Source organism: Thermobia domestica, chromosome 13 (assembly GCF_964235325.1).
Source record: "Thermobia domestica chromosome 13, izTheDome1.hap1.1, whole genome shotgun sequence".
Taxonomy (NCBI): domain Eukaryota; kingdom Metazoa; phylum Arthropoda; class Insecta; order Zygentoma; family Lepismatidae; genus Thermobia; species Thermobia domestica.
This window is the reverse complement of record NC_137466.1, coordinates 108667348-108686216: the sequence shown is the minus strand read 5'-3', so window position 1 is coordinate 108686216 and position 18869 is coordinate 108667348. Positions and strand designations below refer to the sequence as shown.

The 18869-nt window shown below is 36.0% G+C and overlaps 1 protein-coding gene across 1 annotated transcript in view; it reads left to right on the top strand.

Moving 5' to 3' along the window:
* The window catches only part of LOC145668418 (uncharacterized), a 268390-nt gene that overhangs the window by 211623 nt on the left and 37898 nt on the right, over window positions 1–18869 (top strand). The window contains exon 5 of the mRNA XM_081736231.1: window positions 171–402. Within this exon, the coding sequence (XP_081592357.1) occupies window positions 171–402 (232 nt within the window). The remainder of the gene's footprint in view (window positions 1–170; window positions 403–18869) is intronic.

Here is an 18869-nt window from a genome sequence, read left to right as displayed (position 1 = left end):
AACTAGATGAGACATTGCATCTTCAATTCAGAATCTATGCCTATTTATCGTAACACTTGCTACCAGCTACCAATACTATCCTCAACAAGAAAAAAAGTTTCTTAATTTGACATCGATTTATTTTTAGTTCTTATTTTTCTTAATAACATGAAGACTTATTTAATTTGCAGGCAGAAGTAGGAAGCGTGAGACATTTTCCACTAATCAAAGACGTAGATGGACTCTCATCTGTGATGTCAAACATACGATTTGAGGCCAAGGACCATCACTTTCTGGGCATGCACAAAGAGCTGAAACTTACTTGTAGCGCTTCAGTAGCAAATAATGTTAAAAATTCAACATTTCGATCCTACAGACCAACACTTAGTCCAAAATATTTGGCGGACAAGCTACAAAATATAGGTAAGTGGAAGTAGTTTTTATTTGCATATATTACATATAGACAAAAATTTTCAATAATGCATAAAATATACCAAAGATTAACAAATAGAAGATATTCAGTCTATTGAATTGTAGAAATAGCGTGATGCTGTACTTCTATAGATTACTTGAAGCTCTCCTAGATTTCCAGAATGTTTTTCTGAATTTCTATAAAGAACAAGAAATATAACTCTTAAACAGATTAAGAAACATGATTTTATAAAATACGCCAGAATAGATATTTTTGGTAGGGTTCAATGAAAGAAATAGGTCAGACTAAAAACATTGGGTGCGATTTAATATTTACATGCGTTTTAATACATGATAAGCACATTGAATGAAACATGGGAACTTCTGATTATTATGGATCACTTTCATAATATCGATAAAAACTTTATAGCACCTAACTTTAGGAAGATCTCTTAAAGCATCATATCCTACAAGTTATACATCTCAACAAAGTTAAATTGTGTAGCAGGTTAGTATATCACTCGGGCATTCGTATTATTTTGAGAAATAAATAGCAAATAATTTTACTGTGAAACGATAAGCAAGAGTGAAAATTGTGTCAAAATATTGTATTGTCTTTGGTTTTACAAATCCGTACAATATTTCTGAACTGCAATTAGTATCAATGTTCGTAACCTAAGTTCCGAGATTCGATTCTATCAAACAAATACATACTTAAGTCATCTAATAAAAACATTGTAATAATAGAAATGATATATATACTCACTATTTATGCAGTATCTTATAAGGTTTAGAACTAAGCCTTAGGATCTAAAAGGATCATTTGGCGTAATATGTTAATTGCAACACGATACTAATGCGTGTTGTTACGCATTCGATATCGATCTGAAGTTGATGGTGTTTGCTTTGAATAAAAACCTTGAGTTGTGTTTTTCCCTTGTAAATAGTATAACTGTCCTCGATACTGAAAGAAACTTTAAAATACAAAAAACAAAGTAATTCAGTGATTGGAACTTGCTCCAAACATTTTTACTGTACTTAAAATTTCCTCTACAGTGATCTTTAAATGGTGTTACATCTGTTTAAATTTCATGAGTTTTGTAAACCAATGCCAGCAGCAGATCAATCCGGTGAGTATTGTGGATGCTGTGATGCTGGATGCTGTGAACTCATTTCCTTTGCCATAATATGTAGGAATCTCGCCGGTTGGGATTTGCTTTGCAGCAACAAATCGTGTAATATGATATTTGACGTTTTCCCCTCCAAAAACTGGGGGAATGTTGCTACTGGGTGGTTGCAAGCGTTCTTGTACACCCCAATGAAGTTACAAGTGGAAAATGAAGATGAACAAACATGTCAAATGTGTATTTTTAGATTAATTATATTGTTATTATTTCACATTCGACATGTTAGCTTTGCAAGAAGAGTTTGTTGCGATACTGCCATTTTTCACACTGATCTTAAATATTTCACTCAATTTGGACGCAGTGTAAAAACATATGTGCGTGAGAAATGTCTGTTTCTATGACAACTTAACTGACACTAAACGTCATTTAGCACGTCTATTAACCAGGATTTTACTACTACGTTTTTCTTCTAGATCCTAGTAGCTGTCAATAATACAAAGGCAATGAATAATGAACAATAAAATTTTCCACTGTATGAAACATAAAGGAATGCACACAACAAGAATCGGAAATTTGTTTCAATACTAATATTATTTATTGCGTTTATTAAATATTAGTTGAAGAATTATGCGAGTTGTAACGGGGCTTCGTAAATATACCAGTCCATTGACTAAGCTCATTTTTCACTACCAGAGCCGTAGCTAGAGATTATAGCGCCCGGCCAGAAGTAGAATTAGGCGCTTCCTACATTCACCTTACAAAGCTTCTTCCTTTTTTCCTTTTTTAACATATAAGAGAAGCATAGTTTGTTGTTACGCTACACTGAATTTTTATCATGCTTCTTGGACAGACCATTCCAATAACCAAAAGCGATCATTATGTACTCTTTTACAAATAAGAGCTGTTTTTAAGAGGATTATTTTGCACTTTCTGTTAAACATGACATAACCACCTTTTGTTGTATGTAGGTCCACTTGGAGAACAGTAATGGAAATTTCAACTATTTACATAGTTTGCTACTAACGATAGCAAATTAAATTTCGATACATTAGGAACTATATTTTTTTTTAAATGTTTGAAATAGGTAACAGCATTAATTTCCAGTAATAATTGTAAACTTTTGTAATAATTTTGTTCTGTATGACACACAAATAGTTTTTAACTTCGATTCTTTTACGTTAAAAATATTTTGTAAAATATAACTGAAATTCAGAAGGAGCCTTCTTTGCGAGTTTCTCAATATTGATCAATGGAGGTGAAGAATATATTTAATGTCTGTATTTAAAATCGAAAATATAGTTTCGCTACTGCATATGTTTCAAATTATAGTAATTATTTAACTAATGAATAAAAGTTCTGAATTTCAGGTTACATATTAATAATTAACATATTAAAAATAACTAACGCTACACACACACACACACACACACACACACACATATATATATATATATATATATATATATATATATATATATATATATATATATATATATATAGTAAGACTATCCATGGGTTTGGATTGATTATTTTAACAAAAGAAACACTGACCAAAGCTTAAAACCCACCTTATTTTAAATTATAATTTGTAACGGTTTCGGATATCTAACATATCCTTCTTCAGACACTATCGACAATAATAAAAATACAGACATATATATAGTAATTGTTATGACAAAGTTTAAATTCTTTATCAGTCATATATATAGTCATTGTTGTGAAAAAGTTTAAATTCTTTTAACAGACATATATATATAGTCATTGTTATACTTTTTTTTCTTTTTTCTTCTATTTGCTGAGGCCTTCAGCCAATCCCGTAAGTCTTGTTGTTCACTTTCCAACTAATCACGTTTCTCCATTTTTGGTTCTTATAAAGGCCCATTTTTTAAATTTTCTTCTTGTTTATGCTATCCATAAGGAATGACTATATATGTGACTGGTAAAGAATTTAAACTTTGCCATAACAATGACTATATACATGTTTGTATTTTCATTTATTGTCGATAGTGTCTGAAGAAGGATATGTTAGATATCCGAAACCGTTACAAATTATAATTTAAAATAAAGTGGGTTTTAAGCTTTGGTCAGCGTTTCTTTTGTTAATATATATATATATATATATATATATATATATATACGTATAATGTGTGTGTATATATATTTTATATTATGTAGGTAGATAAAAATATCACATAATGCACAAAATGTCTTGGCGATACAAGTTGTTTATGGAGAAATGGACCCAATAAATTCCTTCAAATTGCAAACATTTCATATGTCAATGGAATAATAATAATAATAAAAAAAGGATCACTGGTAGTGATCAGTCCTTGCAAAAGACAGTATTACTCCCTTGTTTCCCTTCATTTTTAATATCCGTGCGCAAACAGCAACTTACGTGTGCATGCGTGTATCTACACTCCTTCCATTTTCATACCTTCATTCTCACTGTCGTGATTAATTTGATTGGGTAGAAAAGCATGATTAACTCAGGAAACTCTTCACCATCGAAACGCCGAACACGTATTTCAGACTTTGAAAACACTGGTGCGTACACTAGAAGTGATTACTCGGCACCTTGTACATCGCATCGTCATAAAAAAAAATCATATATAATAATTTCCTTTAAATAATAAGTAAAAACTTGTTGTGATTCTTATTGAAACGTTAGAATTGCGAGCGAAACCACTTACCACTTTCGTCACGCTCATAACCGACTGTCAACAATTTGAAATCTTTCGAAGTCAGTGAGTCACACATTTTACACTATCGCCGTCTGCTCAACTCACTGTGCAGTATCGTTCTATTGCTCCTCACATAGTACTGAAGCTTATTCTAAAACACTGCTATAAACAACCTGAGGCTACAGTCGCCGCCTGATTGTTGCCAACCCTGCTATCTGATGTGTTTACAACTCTGGGTAGCGGAAAATATGGGATGATGATGATTCCTACTCCCTTATCTTGAAATGCTTTAAGTTTAGAAAAATGAAATTTGCCATTTAGATTCATTTTAAAACAATTAAACACGTGTTTGAGCGTTCATGTAAAATAACTAAAGACATGTTGAGAGCATTCATTAGAATGAGGATTAGATTTCTAAGCTTTCGGCACCTATCGCCATGTTGGCCCGTCATCAACGATGGATGACGTACCTCGGTGAACACAGTGCCCGGGGAAATGGTGCGGAAGAAACAAATGGGAAAAGAAGGAAGTGGTCTGGAATCATTATGCTAGGTACCATCCAGGCAATTGCCTGGTGTGAATTAGGTTAAGCTAGGAATACCTCACTCAGGATAGCTGGTCAGAAAAAGCTGCTATATATTTTCGATCAAGTGTCCCTACCAGGAATCAAGCCCGTCACTGCTCGCAGTAAACACGAGAGCGTTAGCGTCTGCGCTACGCAATGTCTCTTGGGTGTTCATGTAAAATAACTAAACATATATTTGGGTGATTATGTAAAATAACTGAACAGGTTTTTCTGAGTTTTTTGATACTTGACCTAGGAAGAAATAATAATATAAAAAAAAAACAACAACAAAAAAGTTGATTCATTAAAATACGTATATACTGTTAGTTCTTTAGTAGGGTCTTTAGTTAATTGCTTTAGTCAGGGTTGAAGGGTTTTTAGTTAATTGCTTTAAATTATTAATAAACGTAGTATTCCTCTCGGTTTCACAATCTTTAATATACCTAAGAACTTCTGGTTACATGCATGCAATCCACTCAGTAACTAAGTTTCATGAATGTCAACATTTCAGATAATCTACTCCTTTTGTATTTTATTCTTTAAAAGACTCTTCACTTTAGCCACTCTATAACAGCCTTACAAAAAACCTTAGAACTAAACACTATTTCCATATACTCAGCCACTTATGGCTCACAACAAACATATAATAACTTCAGCCACATCTGACTAATTTCACTCACAACAGTTTTATCCGTCATAAACATGACCCTAGTTACGTTCTTCAATTATTCTTTCCGCAAACTAACACTTTGTCTGGTATATTCTGATTAAAACCAAATACATTAAATACTACCCTAACATATACAATGTCCTAATTTCGTGCGAGACTTCGAATTAACAAGAATTCTAGACGAAAGTACCAAAAAAAAAAAAAAAAAAAGGGGAAAAAGAAAAGAAAAGAAAAAGAAAAATATTGCACATAGTAACATATTGGATCATTTGCTAGTATTACAATAAAACAACGTTATCAAAATGTTGTTGGAAATGAGATCGAAGAATTTTTAACTTTCAGTATTGGACTCCATAGAAGTTTTCAAGTATATTTAGAACAACCGAAAATAGGACTGAAATCATAGGCCGTTATCAGAAATAGAAGTTCAAGAGGGGGGAAAATGAGAGTAAATAAATATAGTACATTTATTCCTTTATTTATCTCATTATATATACTAATCAGTCAGGAAAGTATATAACTTACGTTCTCCCAATGAAGTCCTTCTGTAACGTTTGATTGTTTTCGGTCAATAACTTGAAGCGAGTCCAAGCAATTAGCAGCACCCACAAACAAGAGTCTTCCTTGCTACTTTAATTATAACTAGAGGCAATGGATACTCTAAGCACTTATGTTTAACCACGCTGTGCCTAATGACCTATTAATTAACTGACCAATTTATATTACCTTCTCTCACTTTCTGAGTTGTTTGTTCCTGTTTTCTTTTCTTTTTCTCTCTCTGTTTTCGCCAACGATTCTGAAACTTTCTAATATTGCACGTGCTATCAGAGTTTTCTGAATACACAGAATTCTAGAGGTCAAGCATTGTTGATTCAGGAATAAATACTAAATTTGATATACTAGCTATCAACTAGTCTGTTATGATTACAATATTTTTAAATATTTTTGAGCAAATTTATTACATTATTTTATTTACGCACTTCCCGGAGTTTGTACCATTGTCTAGAGCTTTTAACAAAATTACAATACAAAACTTCTAATCACACTTGTTTTTCATCTTATCACTGTTTACTAATAGATTTAGCACCGTACTTGTGGTCCTCGATTAACTTCTGATGCATGCATATTTCCTGAAATAGTGACTAATGGGTTTAGTTTAAGGTCTCATTTCAACATCAATGCTATATCAAACTGAAATTGAACTGGAGCTTACTGTTTCAAGCTGGCACGTTATAACTACTCGAATTTTTATACCCGAGGCAAGTTTCCCTACTGAGCTTCGAACACAATATCACCCACGTTAGCAGTTTGGTTACGAAATGGCACATCTGGAATATCTATTATACTTAGGATAGAATTTTGAAATGTATAACTGAATAAAATGTTCGTTACATCCATATATTTTTTTTCTTGATTTTTTTGTTTGACTATTTTCAACTGTATTGGCGAAAGATAACTGAACCAAATTTGGAATTCCAACAATAATTTTTAATTGTAAAATAAGAGTGTGAGAAGAAGTACCGGTACCACGAATAATTTCATTTATACGTATGTACTGGATAACTCGTATCATTTCAACTTAAATATATATACACATAGTACAAGGAGTGTTCATTAAAGATTTCGGCTGACCCACTTGCCATTGAGAGATGAACGAAGTTTGATACGGACACTCTCTATATAAGAACCTCCAATCTCCGCATATTTTTTCCATTGCTTTATTCACTTGTAGAAACCTTGTTTGTGGAAGTCTGCTGAATGTTCCAGCAACCATAACTTGATCCTAGAGATCATCGTTTCACTGTCTTGGAGACACTTTTCTTTCAAAAATGATATCATGCTTGGGAAGAGGTGAAATCAGATGGTGAAAAGTCAGGAGAGTATGAAGATGGGGAAAGATTCCATTTCCCCAGGATTGTGCTTCTGTTTGGAAAGCATGCGAGTTGTGACCTGCGTGTGAAGGGACTATTTCTTTGACATCGCGTTTATATGGATATAAATGATTTAAAAATAAATAAATTTAGAAAAGTAAAATAAGATTAAACTTAAATGCTATTATGTAAAAGTATAATAATAAACTCGCAGCTGTGTACACTCAATTAGGCAAGTGAGAGTAGCAAAGCGGTGATTTAATTGTTTTTATTATTTTAATGTGCTGGGAAAGTTTTATTTTTTATTTTTTTAAAATCATTCATCTTTCTATTACAAACATCATTGATTGCTGTAAGTAGAACAAATTTAATAAACACTATAACAGACGATGGAAGGAAGGTCACTGTGAGTCAGGATAACTTTTCTTGGGCAGGAACCTATTCCCGCTTTCTCTTGTGGCTGCATCCGTACGTAACTTCTCTGTACAACCCATTAATGCTTCATTTGTGCGAAAGTGAACATGTACTTCCTCGACAAAATTAGAACCTCACTGTGACGGCCGAGTCGGTAAGGCAACTACCTACCAACAGGGCTCGATCCACGATGGGGTGGAATTTAGGGATGCGCTCGAGTCGAGTCTAGTCGAGATTTAAGCCTGTCTCGACTCGTCTCGAGAAAATGTTGTCTCGACTCGTGTCTCGACTCGACTCGAATTCGAGTAGAGACGTCTCGAAATTCTAGTCAAGACAAAATATACGAGTTAAAATATACACACACACATCAGGAAGACCGTTATGACTACCTACCTAATTGTTAGTATGTCCAACTTTTAGCACGAATAACAACGGCAACGCGTCTTGGCATGGTCGCAATGTTCCTCGGTGGGTCGCTGGAGAGAGTTGGCACCACATATGCACACACAGGTCATCTAATTTCCGTAAATTCCAGGGAGGGGGTGATGCACCCTCACGTTACGTTCAATCACATCCCAGATGTGATCGATTGGGTTCAGATCCGGAGAGTTTGTGGGCCAGTACATCACTTGGAACTCGCTCCTGTGGTCCTCGAACCACTCCATCACACTCCTGGCCTTGTGACATGGTGCATTATTTTGTCGAAAAATCCCACTACCGATGGAAAACATGGCCGTCATGAAGGGGGTGTACGTAGGCTGCAAGCAGCGTGCGACATCTCGGCCGTCATGGTGCTTTGCTCGAGCTCCACTGGACACATGGATGCTCAACTGAATGTTCCCTATATAATAATTAAGCCGCAGCCAGTTTGTCTCCGTCCCGCAGTACAGATGTCAGGGAGCTGTTCCCTTTGAACACGACGGATTCACACCCTCACATCGTCATGATGAAGAAGATATCGGGATTCATCAGACAATGCAATGCTCTGCCATTGTGCCAAGGTCTAGTGGTGATGGTCACGTGTTCATTTCAGTTATAGTTGCCGATGTCGTGGTGTTAACATTCGCCATCGTTAGGAGTGTTCGGTGCACTGTGTGTTCAGACTAGTGTTGTGAAGGCCTGTGATGAAAACGGAAATTGTGGGGTAAAAAACAGTTTTTTTTACTGTTTTCCCGAGCTGGGGAAAAAACGGAAAATTTGGGTATGATCAGAATCATCATTCTTGTTAATCACAGAATCATTTTAGTTAATATATTAAATCAAACATATATTTCATAGAGATATCTTCCTTGTTCTATGTAAAATTCCGGAAATTTTGAAACCATTAGAAAAAATCATTTGTTCGGAAATATTGGCAAAAACAGGAAAATGTAGTTTAAAAACTATTTATTGGCCTGATGCTAGTGATCTTACTTGCTGTAACATGTCTGCAACATATACAGTGGGAAGTGGAAAATCCGAACTAATTGGGACCACAGGTATTCGTTTTTTCAAATTGATCGGATTTTCAAAAATGAGCAAGAAAATGTCTTTTAGGCTTACATATATTGTACGGTATGTTCTTCTATCGATACAGTGGTTATTCAGTACATACAGTAATTACAATACCGTAAGTAAGGCTACTTACATTTAATGTTTCTGAAGAACTTGCTTGTACTCTAAGTCACACATAAAACTTATAGGCCTAAGAAAAAATAAAAATAAAAATACATGAGAAACAATTACATATAAATGAACTTTTGTAAAAACACTGACTTCACATAACGTCGATGGACACGCTATTGTTTGTTTATCGCTAGCGTTAAGATAAAATGTAAAAACCTTCTAGGGACCGCGTTCGGATTTTTGACGTTAGGATTATCGACGTCCTAGTGTATATACAATGTATTTCGCTAACGGAAAAATACTTAGAGGAACAGGTTTTAATTCTACTTTACACACATATACCGCACAAGTGAGTAAATTTGAGCAGCGAGAAATATATTAAATGAAACTTCCGTTAGTTATTACAGACTAGCAGAATATCCGTTCTTCGCACGGGGAGAATACGTTTCATTTTTGGACACAAAGGGCACCAAAACTGTCACCAATGAACTTGTGGAGCCCCAAAACTATGAATTTGACATTCATATCGATAATTTTCAATTATCTTTACATGTCACCATCCTCCTTAGAGTACTAATGGGGCTGAATTTGTGGATTTAAACGGCATCTTCTGTTCATCTTAGCGAGTATAGATTCGAGGCCATTTTCGATCACATATATATATATATATATATATATATATATATATATATATATATATATAGAGAGAGAGAGAGAGAGAGAGGCGGATCCAAGAGGGCTATAGCCTCCCCCTTCACACTCAAGTATACACTGCATAAAATGGGCTTCAATCCTGCTTTACACTGGATAAAACTGCAAACTATGGTCTAGCCCCTCCCTTGATCATATCCTGGATCCGCCACTATATATATATATATATATATATATATATATATATATATATATATATATATATATATATATATATACTGTATATAATGCTCAAAAAAATTAGGGGTTGAGCTGAAATATCACACAAGACCTTAAGATAGTGTATGAATAAGCTTGTGTTTGACTCATATTATCATACAAGAAGGAATGCTTTAAGATACACTAGAAAAATGAGGCACATACTGGTGTTGGGGTACGGAAAACCTTGTTCACATGGCTCATGACACAAGACGGTTATGTGTGCACCTCTCGAACTGCTCACAAACAGGCAAGGCAACAACACTGATTGTTCCTTAATATGTCATATGACCACTTCGAATAGCCAACAGGGCCTCGCACCTGCGTGGCATGGATTCAATCAGATTATCGATGAGTTCTTGGGGAATGTTGTGCCACTCATCCAGAAGAGCGACTTCCAGCTCTGGAATTGTTGTTGGATTTACTGGCCTAGCAGCAATTCGTCTGCCAAGCATTATCCAGACATGCTCAATTGGAACGAGATCCGGAGAGCATGCTGGCCACTTCATCCGAGCGATACCCTCAGCATCCAGCATCTCATCCACTAACCGAGCTATGTGAGGACGAGTATTGTCATCCATAAAAAGGAACGAATCACCAATGGCACCAGCATAAGGAAGAACAAAAGAGTTTTCGTGATCTCATCCCTATATCTGACAGCCGTCAAAGAGCCATTTCGGATTATGTGGAGCTCAGTACGCCCACCAATGTTGATTCCTGCCTACACCATCAATACACCACCATGATACTGGGATGTTTCTGGCACAAACATGGGATTGTGTCGTGTTCCACACTCTCTCCAGATGAGAACACGTCGATTATCAGGCTCTACACTGAATCGAGACTCGTCAGAGTACAAAACATTGCCCCATTCATTGCGTCCCCACCCACGATGTTCCTCCGCCTACGCTCTTTGATCAACACAGTGTCGTGCAGTTAATGGGATACACACCATAGGCCTACGTGCGTAGAGACCACCTTCTCGAAGGCGATTGCGGTCCGTTTGAGTAGATACTGTGCGTCCTGTTGTTGTTCGGAAGGCTCGCGGCAGCAGAGTTGTATTCTGACGCCGGTTTCGACCTGCTGTTAACAAGAGATAACGATCGTCTCTGGCTTTGGTTGCTAGTGGACGGCCCTGTCCTTGTCTTCTTTGAACACTTCCAGTTGTTTGAAATCGATTCCACAATCGGGAAATCACATTCTGTGCCACTCTTATGGCATGTGCCACCTCCCGCCATGACTGACAGGCTTCCAACCTCATTGAGGGCCGCGGTGGCTCAGTGGTAGAGCGTTCACCTCTGGTGCTTGGGGTCCCGGGTTCGATCCCAGCCCCTGCCAAGTGAACTTTGTGGTGTACAAACACCGTGTGCGTGTGTTTTCTAGGGGTTCTCCCGTTTCCTCCCACTTTCTTCATTCCACCCTTTCACTCATCTCTCATCATCACCGTCTCCTTTAGCCTAACCGGCATAACCGTGGGACGCAAAACTTAAAGATTTTTTCCCGGCCCGCATACAATTATAGCTTAATTTGCAAATCATCGCAAATGGAAGTGTCACCATCGATATTAGTGACCGCGAAAACTATGGATTTGACACTAATATCGGCCATTTTGGATTACTTTTACCTGTCTCGGTATCCGACCCCCCCTCCGGTGACCACCGGCCCAAATAGGGTGAATTTGTAAGTTAATGTGATCAGAGTTTCAGCATTGATTTCAGCGACCGCGAAAACTGAATTCGACAGTAATATCGGCCATTTTCTACCATTTTTACATGTCCCTGTAAGCGCACCCTGAGACCCCCTGGTTCGAATTTTGAAAAAAAAATTCGTCTTGATCTGGGGCCTGGGCCAGGGTACCCCTGAGTAAAATTTGGTAACTCTCGGTCCACTCGTCTGGTCCCCAGGCTGCATACAGACAGACAAACACAAACAAACTATTTATTTTATTTATATTAGACTAGATAGATTCTTGCAAATTATGCCAGATTTTCATATTATCTTTCCGAACTAATTTTGAAGACCCGCTCCTACTTATCTTTATATATATATACAGCATATATCTATCTATCTATCTATATCTATATATGTATATAACAAACGCAGGAATTACACCCTAAATAACGCTCCTGGAGGACCCCTTTCTCAAAAAAAAAAAAAAATGCTGGGGAAACACTTGTAGAAACTTCAGTTTTCGTGCCAGACGATTACCGAGACCTGGTGAAAAAAAAACTCCTTTAGCGATCGAATTAAAAAAATAGTTCTCCTCAGGTTAGTATTCACTGAGAATATTGTTATAAAATTTAAATTTTATGGGTAAATCAATAGACTTTGAATACATCCACATCGTATCCACTGAGTTGCGAAATTGTATACCTCCAGATATGGGCGGTCGAAGAAACTTTTCTAGGAGGCATCTTCAATATTTGCTATATTAGTCTTGCATTTAATGTGCATGGTTTGTTATATTACGTATACGTGAGCCAGGGAGGTTCATTCTTATCAAACACGGAGATTATGAAGGAGCAGATCTACTGTACAAAATATAATAAAAACATCTCTTTCGGATTTCTATCATCCCGCAGTCCAACCCCGAGACGGAAACAAAAGAGATAGGCTTTTTGTTTTTAAACAAGATAACGTGCCTAGCGAATGCTTTACATTGTGAAGATTATATTAGTGAAAATTAAACGAATATAATTTTACAACTTAATATACATATCACTAAATGTTGAGCTCCCCGTTGCTATGTGGTTAGCGTATGCGCCTTTCTCGAACGAGGTTTGATTCATGGTAGGAGCTCATGTGTTTCAAATCCGACGTTAAACTGTACGTTCACGTCTTGTAGAGCTTTGCTCCTGAAAACGACGCTAAACTATAATCTAATTTAATAGTACTAAATATTAAAAAATAATGACTTACCAAGGTGACGTCAATTTGGCAGTCATCAAATCCATTTTATACTTTCACTTAATCCAGTGGATACTAATATAACAATTACAAGACACACGCGCATATAAATACTCAGAAACAAGTACATACACACGTACACATACACAAATATGAACCCTTCAAATCTATTTACATGTGGTGGACTGCGCTGCATCAAACACTGTTATCTTCATCATCATCTTCTCATGTATCTGCATTATTTGATTCATCCACAGATTTTTTTATTTGTATTCATCATTCATTTTTGCATTTTCGGGAGGGTTCAGGGTTCTTTCTTCATTTAAACAGTCGGTTCTCTGTATTGAAAAGAGGATCAGGGGAGGAAGGGGGAATTTATACTTTAAGAATGGATAACATTTTAAGAAATATATACAAAACATGCCGCTTCCGACGCAGCACTGAAGCATTTCTTTTAGCGGTCACACCCCCTCCCCTCTCAAGTTGTAAAGTGAGAAGGGACTGAAACATCCCAGACACTCAGGGTTCAGTTGACAATAATAAAACTATGGGTAAGTAAACATCTTGTACAGAGTCACGTTTTGCTTATTTTTGAACATTTCTGTGAATTCAACAATACAACAGCGGAAATACTAATTGGTTTTATTACTCCAACCATCGCTTTAACTAAGGGATAATTCCCAACGGTCAGTGAGCCATCTAAATTTTCGTTCTTTTTCTGTTCTCCAGAGGAAAGAATGAGATTTTGCCAAGATGCTAAAGTCAAGATGTTATATACTAAATGGGAGTGAATTATGCTAGATCTAGCACCAAGATGCTAGATATGGCTTCACTGGCGGGCTTCGATATCTACAGAACTTTCTGCCAAAGCATATATATATATATATATATATATATATATATATATATATATATATATATAAACAATAGCACAATAGTTTCGATAACATATGTGTGGTCCTTCGGTAGGCTACACATCTGGTAAGAAGCTCATCCCAAAGAGTAGTTTGGACAAAAGACTCGTAGCCGGCTTGTATAGATAATTGAATTCAAATATTCAAGTATCCATTTACTGAATGCTCATATCGTGTATGCATGCATTTGCATGCATTATTTAATAAATAAATAAAGTACACACACAATTAATTATGTCAGTGATAAACGGTGTTTATTGAAAAAAAAAACCCTCTCCAAACAATGAAGATTAATCTTAGACTGGAGAAATTGTTATCCTTCGTTTTCATTATCATTTGGCCATTAAACAAACGTCTGACAGATATACAACCCCTATATACAACTATGTGATGTTGGAATATATAACTCGTAGGGTATGATGCTTTACTTTTTCAGAAATTTCAGTACTTCTAGTGAAATGAAATCTTTAGTTTTACGTCCCACGATTATGGCGGTTAGGCTAAAGGAGACGGTGATGTTGAGAAATGAATGAAATGGTGGAATAAAGAAAGTGGAAGGAAATGGGAGAACCCCGAGAAAACCCACGAGCATGGTGTTTGTCCACCACAAAGTCCACACGGCGCGATCTGGGATCGAACCAGGGACCCCATGCACCGGAAGTGAACGCCCTACCACTGAGTCACCGCGCCCCCACAGTACTTCTTGTGTACCCCTATAAATGTAATAAAGAACTAATGGCCATGTTTTTTTTAATATAAAAATATTCAATTAGAACTGGACAATTCACATAAAATTTGGAATCGACAAATGAAAACGGCACGTTTCTAGCACTTGTGGGTTCGAGATCTCATTGTTGAAAGGGTTGGAGACAAACATATAAACTTTTCTGTGAGGAGAAACATATACGCGTAAATCTAGTATTTTAAAATGAAATGAAATGAAATCTTTGAGTTTTACGTCCCACAGTTACGCCGGTTAGGCTAAAGGAGACGGTGATGATGAGTGATGAATGAAATGGTGGAATGAAGAAACTAGGAGGAAACGGGAGAACCCCGAGAAAACCCACGCACACGGTGTATCTAGTATTTTAATATATAGATAATAATTGGAATAGTTTTATTTTCGAGTGCTATTTTTTTAATATTCGCAATATTGAAATTTTTGAACTTAAATTTTTCGCGTGTTTGAAAAAAAAGAGATATCATTACTAGTAAAATTAACCTAATACAAACATATTTATCTTTTCAATTTTTCCGGAAAATCGAAAAAAAACTTTTTTTGTTGAAAAAAACAGGTTCAAAATTTCCGGAAATTTGACAACGCTAGTTCAGACACACTTGTACTTTGCCCAGCATTAAACTCTGATCTTAGTTCCGACGCAGTTCGCCGCCTGTTCTTTTTTACCAGTCTGCCCAGCCTACGACGTTCGACATCTGTAATGAGGTGGGGCACCCAACCCCTCGACATTTGGACGTCTTTTCCCCTTGGTTTCGCCACTTGCTGAAGACAATCACCATAGCACTCCTCGAACACCTGACAAGTCCTGCAGTTTCCGAAATTCTCGTGCCGAGTGTTTCTGATCCAGCACTTTCTTCAAAATAATATTAAAAATTATAGAAAAATTTTCGAGACATTCGAGTCGAGTCGAGATTTTTACCAGCTGTCTCGACTCGAAAATTCGAGTCGAGAAATGCGTTTGTCTCGACTCGTCTCGAATTTTACAAAGTGTGTCTCGACTCGAATCTCGACTCGAATTCGAGTCGAGTCGAGTCGAGATTCGAGACATTTCTCGACTCGAGCGCATCCCTAGTGGAATTTATTTTTCCGTTTTACCCTGGTCAAAATGAAACTCAGTATTTCACTCAACTTTTGTTAAATGGATATCTAGTGAAACGTGGGGAAAAGGCGGTCAGAATGTGATGATGAAAACATCATCTTCTCTCAACGCCAAAGTAATTAAAGCGTAAGACCGTACTTTCACATTGCCCGTATTTATTTTGACCTGACCCCAACTTATCTATGCTGTATGCTTTAAAGAAAATTCTCCATTATGTGTCGGTTCAGAATTACAACTGTAGAATCAAAGATGGATATTAAACATATTACAGAATAAGTATCAGGATTATTTTTCATTATTTTAGGAATGTAGGAAAATCTCTTTAACAATGAAAAAATATTAACTTTTTCTTTAATTGATGTTTCTGTTTAAAATTCTACAACCAGGAAAATAAATTAGTAATTATACGGAGAAATAAATGTCATCTAACCTGAAAAGATTGCGAAACAGACCTGCTACGGAACTGAGAGCTCCAATATTTTGACAAGTAGTTTTAGTTGTCTTGAAAATTTAGGAAACTAGGATGGTAATAGCCTACAACTCTCCTGGATAACAGCCTGAAACTATGGATGGAAGAAGTTTCGTGATATGTTGATAACATGTTCTTTATGTAATTGAAATGGTTCGAACAAGTATAAAATGCATTAAACCCCAAATAAAAGTTATGTGCTTTTTAAGACACTTGCAATACATCATGTGTTCAAAAAAGGCATTTCCCTCTCTCTTTCTTCCATTTATATGCCTATAACTCGGGCCATTCAAGGATATTCGTTCCACTATTTTATGTATAACTACAATTGAGCAAATTCTGAGGAAACGAAATTTCACTAGTTTTTGTCAATATTCGAGACGAGACCAAGACTGAGATTCGTTTCGTATCAGTATCGTCTCGAATCACAAGTATCTGATTCGATGTCGGTCTCGTCTCTAGTACGTCTATCAGGAACGTAGCCAAGGGGGACGTCTGGATCCCTTCCCCTTCGAGACCAGGAATGAAAAAAATAAGGAAGGATGAAACAAAATGAAATGAGAAAAAGAAGGATCAGCGTTAAAAATAAAATAAATAAAAACTACAGGAAGCTTTTGGTTACTCTTTCTTATGAGGAAATGTATTACTTGCAATACATAGTGGCGAGGTGAGCAAGATATCCTGGAAGAGTCTAGAATTTGAAATTTCTAGAAAAGTTACAGAATTCTCAGAATTTCTGCTACTAGTCAGGGAGATTTCAAGCTTACGAATACATAGTGCCGTTGAGTAACAGCGTGGACATTTTTATCATAATTTTTCGTCATCGAATCCTTGCAGTATCAAACATGTTATTTCAAAAACAATTTTCTGCAGCGCTCAGTGGTAGAGCGTTCACCTCTGGTGCTTGGGGTCCCGGGTTCGATCCCAGCCCCCGCCAAGTGAACTTTGTGGTGGACAAACACCGTGGATTCCTCGGGGTTTCCTCGGGATTCTCCCGTTTCCTCCTACTTTCTTCATTCATTACTCATAATCACCGTCTCCTTTAGCCTTACCGGCATAACCCTGGTACGTAAAATCAAAGATTTCATTTCATTTTCATTTTCAATTTTCTACTGCTCCTTTAACCTATCATTTCGAACCAACAATAGCTGATGGAAAAATAAAAACAAAAATTTATGCGAAAAGAAAGTTCTATTAGCATTTGATTGGACAGAGAAAGGAACGCAGATATTGTAAAATAATTTACAAGACATTATTGAAATACTTTTTACATTATTGAAGTACTTTTTATAATAGTGAATATGTACTTTTTGTAATAGTTGAGGTCATAATGAAAGGAAAATTGTTATATTTGAAAACACAGAGGAAGGACGTAAATATTGTATAATCTTTTTCAATGCGGTTTTTTATTATTATTATTTTACTCGAGATTTCTTCATAGTTTGTTATTAAAATACTTACCAAGATATCCTAATTTTATTGTCCTAACAAACCAATATATGTTGATAGTAAAGTAGTTTCGATTGATCAAGCTCCTGGGCCTTCAGAATTTCATGTCTCGTCCCCTCCCACCCCTCGTTAGAAATCTTTTGTAAACGAACCAATATATGTTCCAGTAACATAGTTTAGAGTAATCGAGCCCCTGGTGTGATGACCACAGTATTTCATGTCACGGACCCCCCCCCCCTCCTTTACGAAATCCTGGCTACGTGCCTGCGTCTATCTACGTTAAGTCTCGGTCTCGTCTTGGTTTATAAAATACCATCTCGGTCTCATATGGAAATTTCTACTCGGTCTCGTATCATCGCTACTACTCTCACATGGGTTAAGTTCTAACTTCCATACATCCTAACTAGCATTGTAAAATTTCCGGAAATTTTGAACCTGTTGGTTAAAAAAAAAAGTTTTTCGATTCCTTTCCGGAAAAATTGGGAAAAAAAAAATAAAAATCTTTGTATTAAGTTAATTTTTTCGAGCCGTTTTCTTTCCAATGTTTGAAAAATATAAGTTCAGAAATTTCAATGTTGCGAATATTAAAAAAAAAAAAAAAAAAAAAGTACATATAACTGTTCCGATTATTCTTAATTTCAATAGTCTGCACTCGTTTCTGTTATGTGCTTTTTAGTCATTAGTGGATGTGCATTAATGACAGAACTTTTACAGCTACGTACAAACCTACCATCATGGAGCGTTTCTGTTGCAACAAATAGGTCTCTTGAATGAAACTGAGTTCTTAATATGTTCTTTGATCTGGTAAAGTTTTGTTAATTTTAACCGAATTATTTCTAAAAAGAAAGAGTAATAAGCAAATTTCACTAATAGCCATGTACTTAAACATATAATTAATATTATTTAATATTCTAATAAGACTTTTATATAAACTTTATGTACTAAATCTTGTATTTAAACAGATATCTGCTTTCTAGTGCGACAAGTTATGTATATGTATCAAAATGAAAGTGACTATGTTTGTAACTTAATAACTCTTGAACCACCATATCGATCT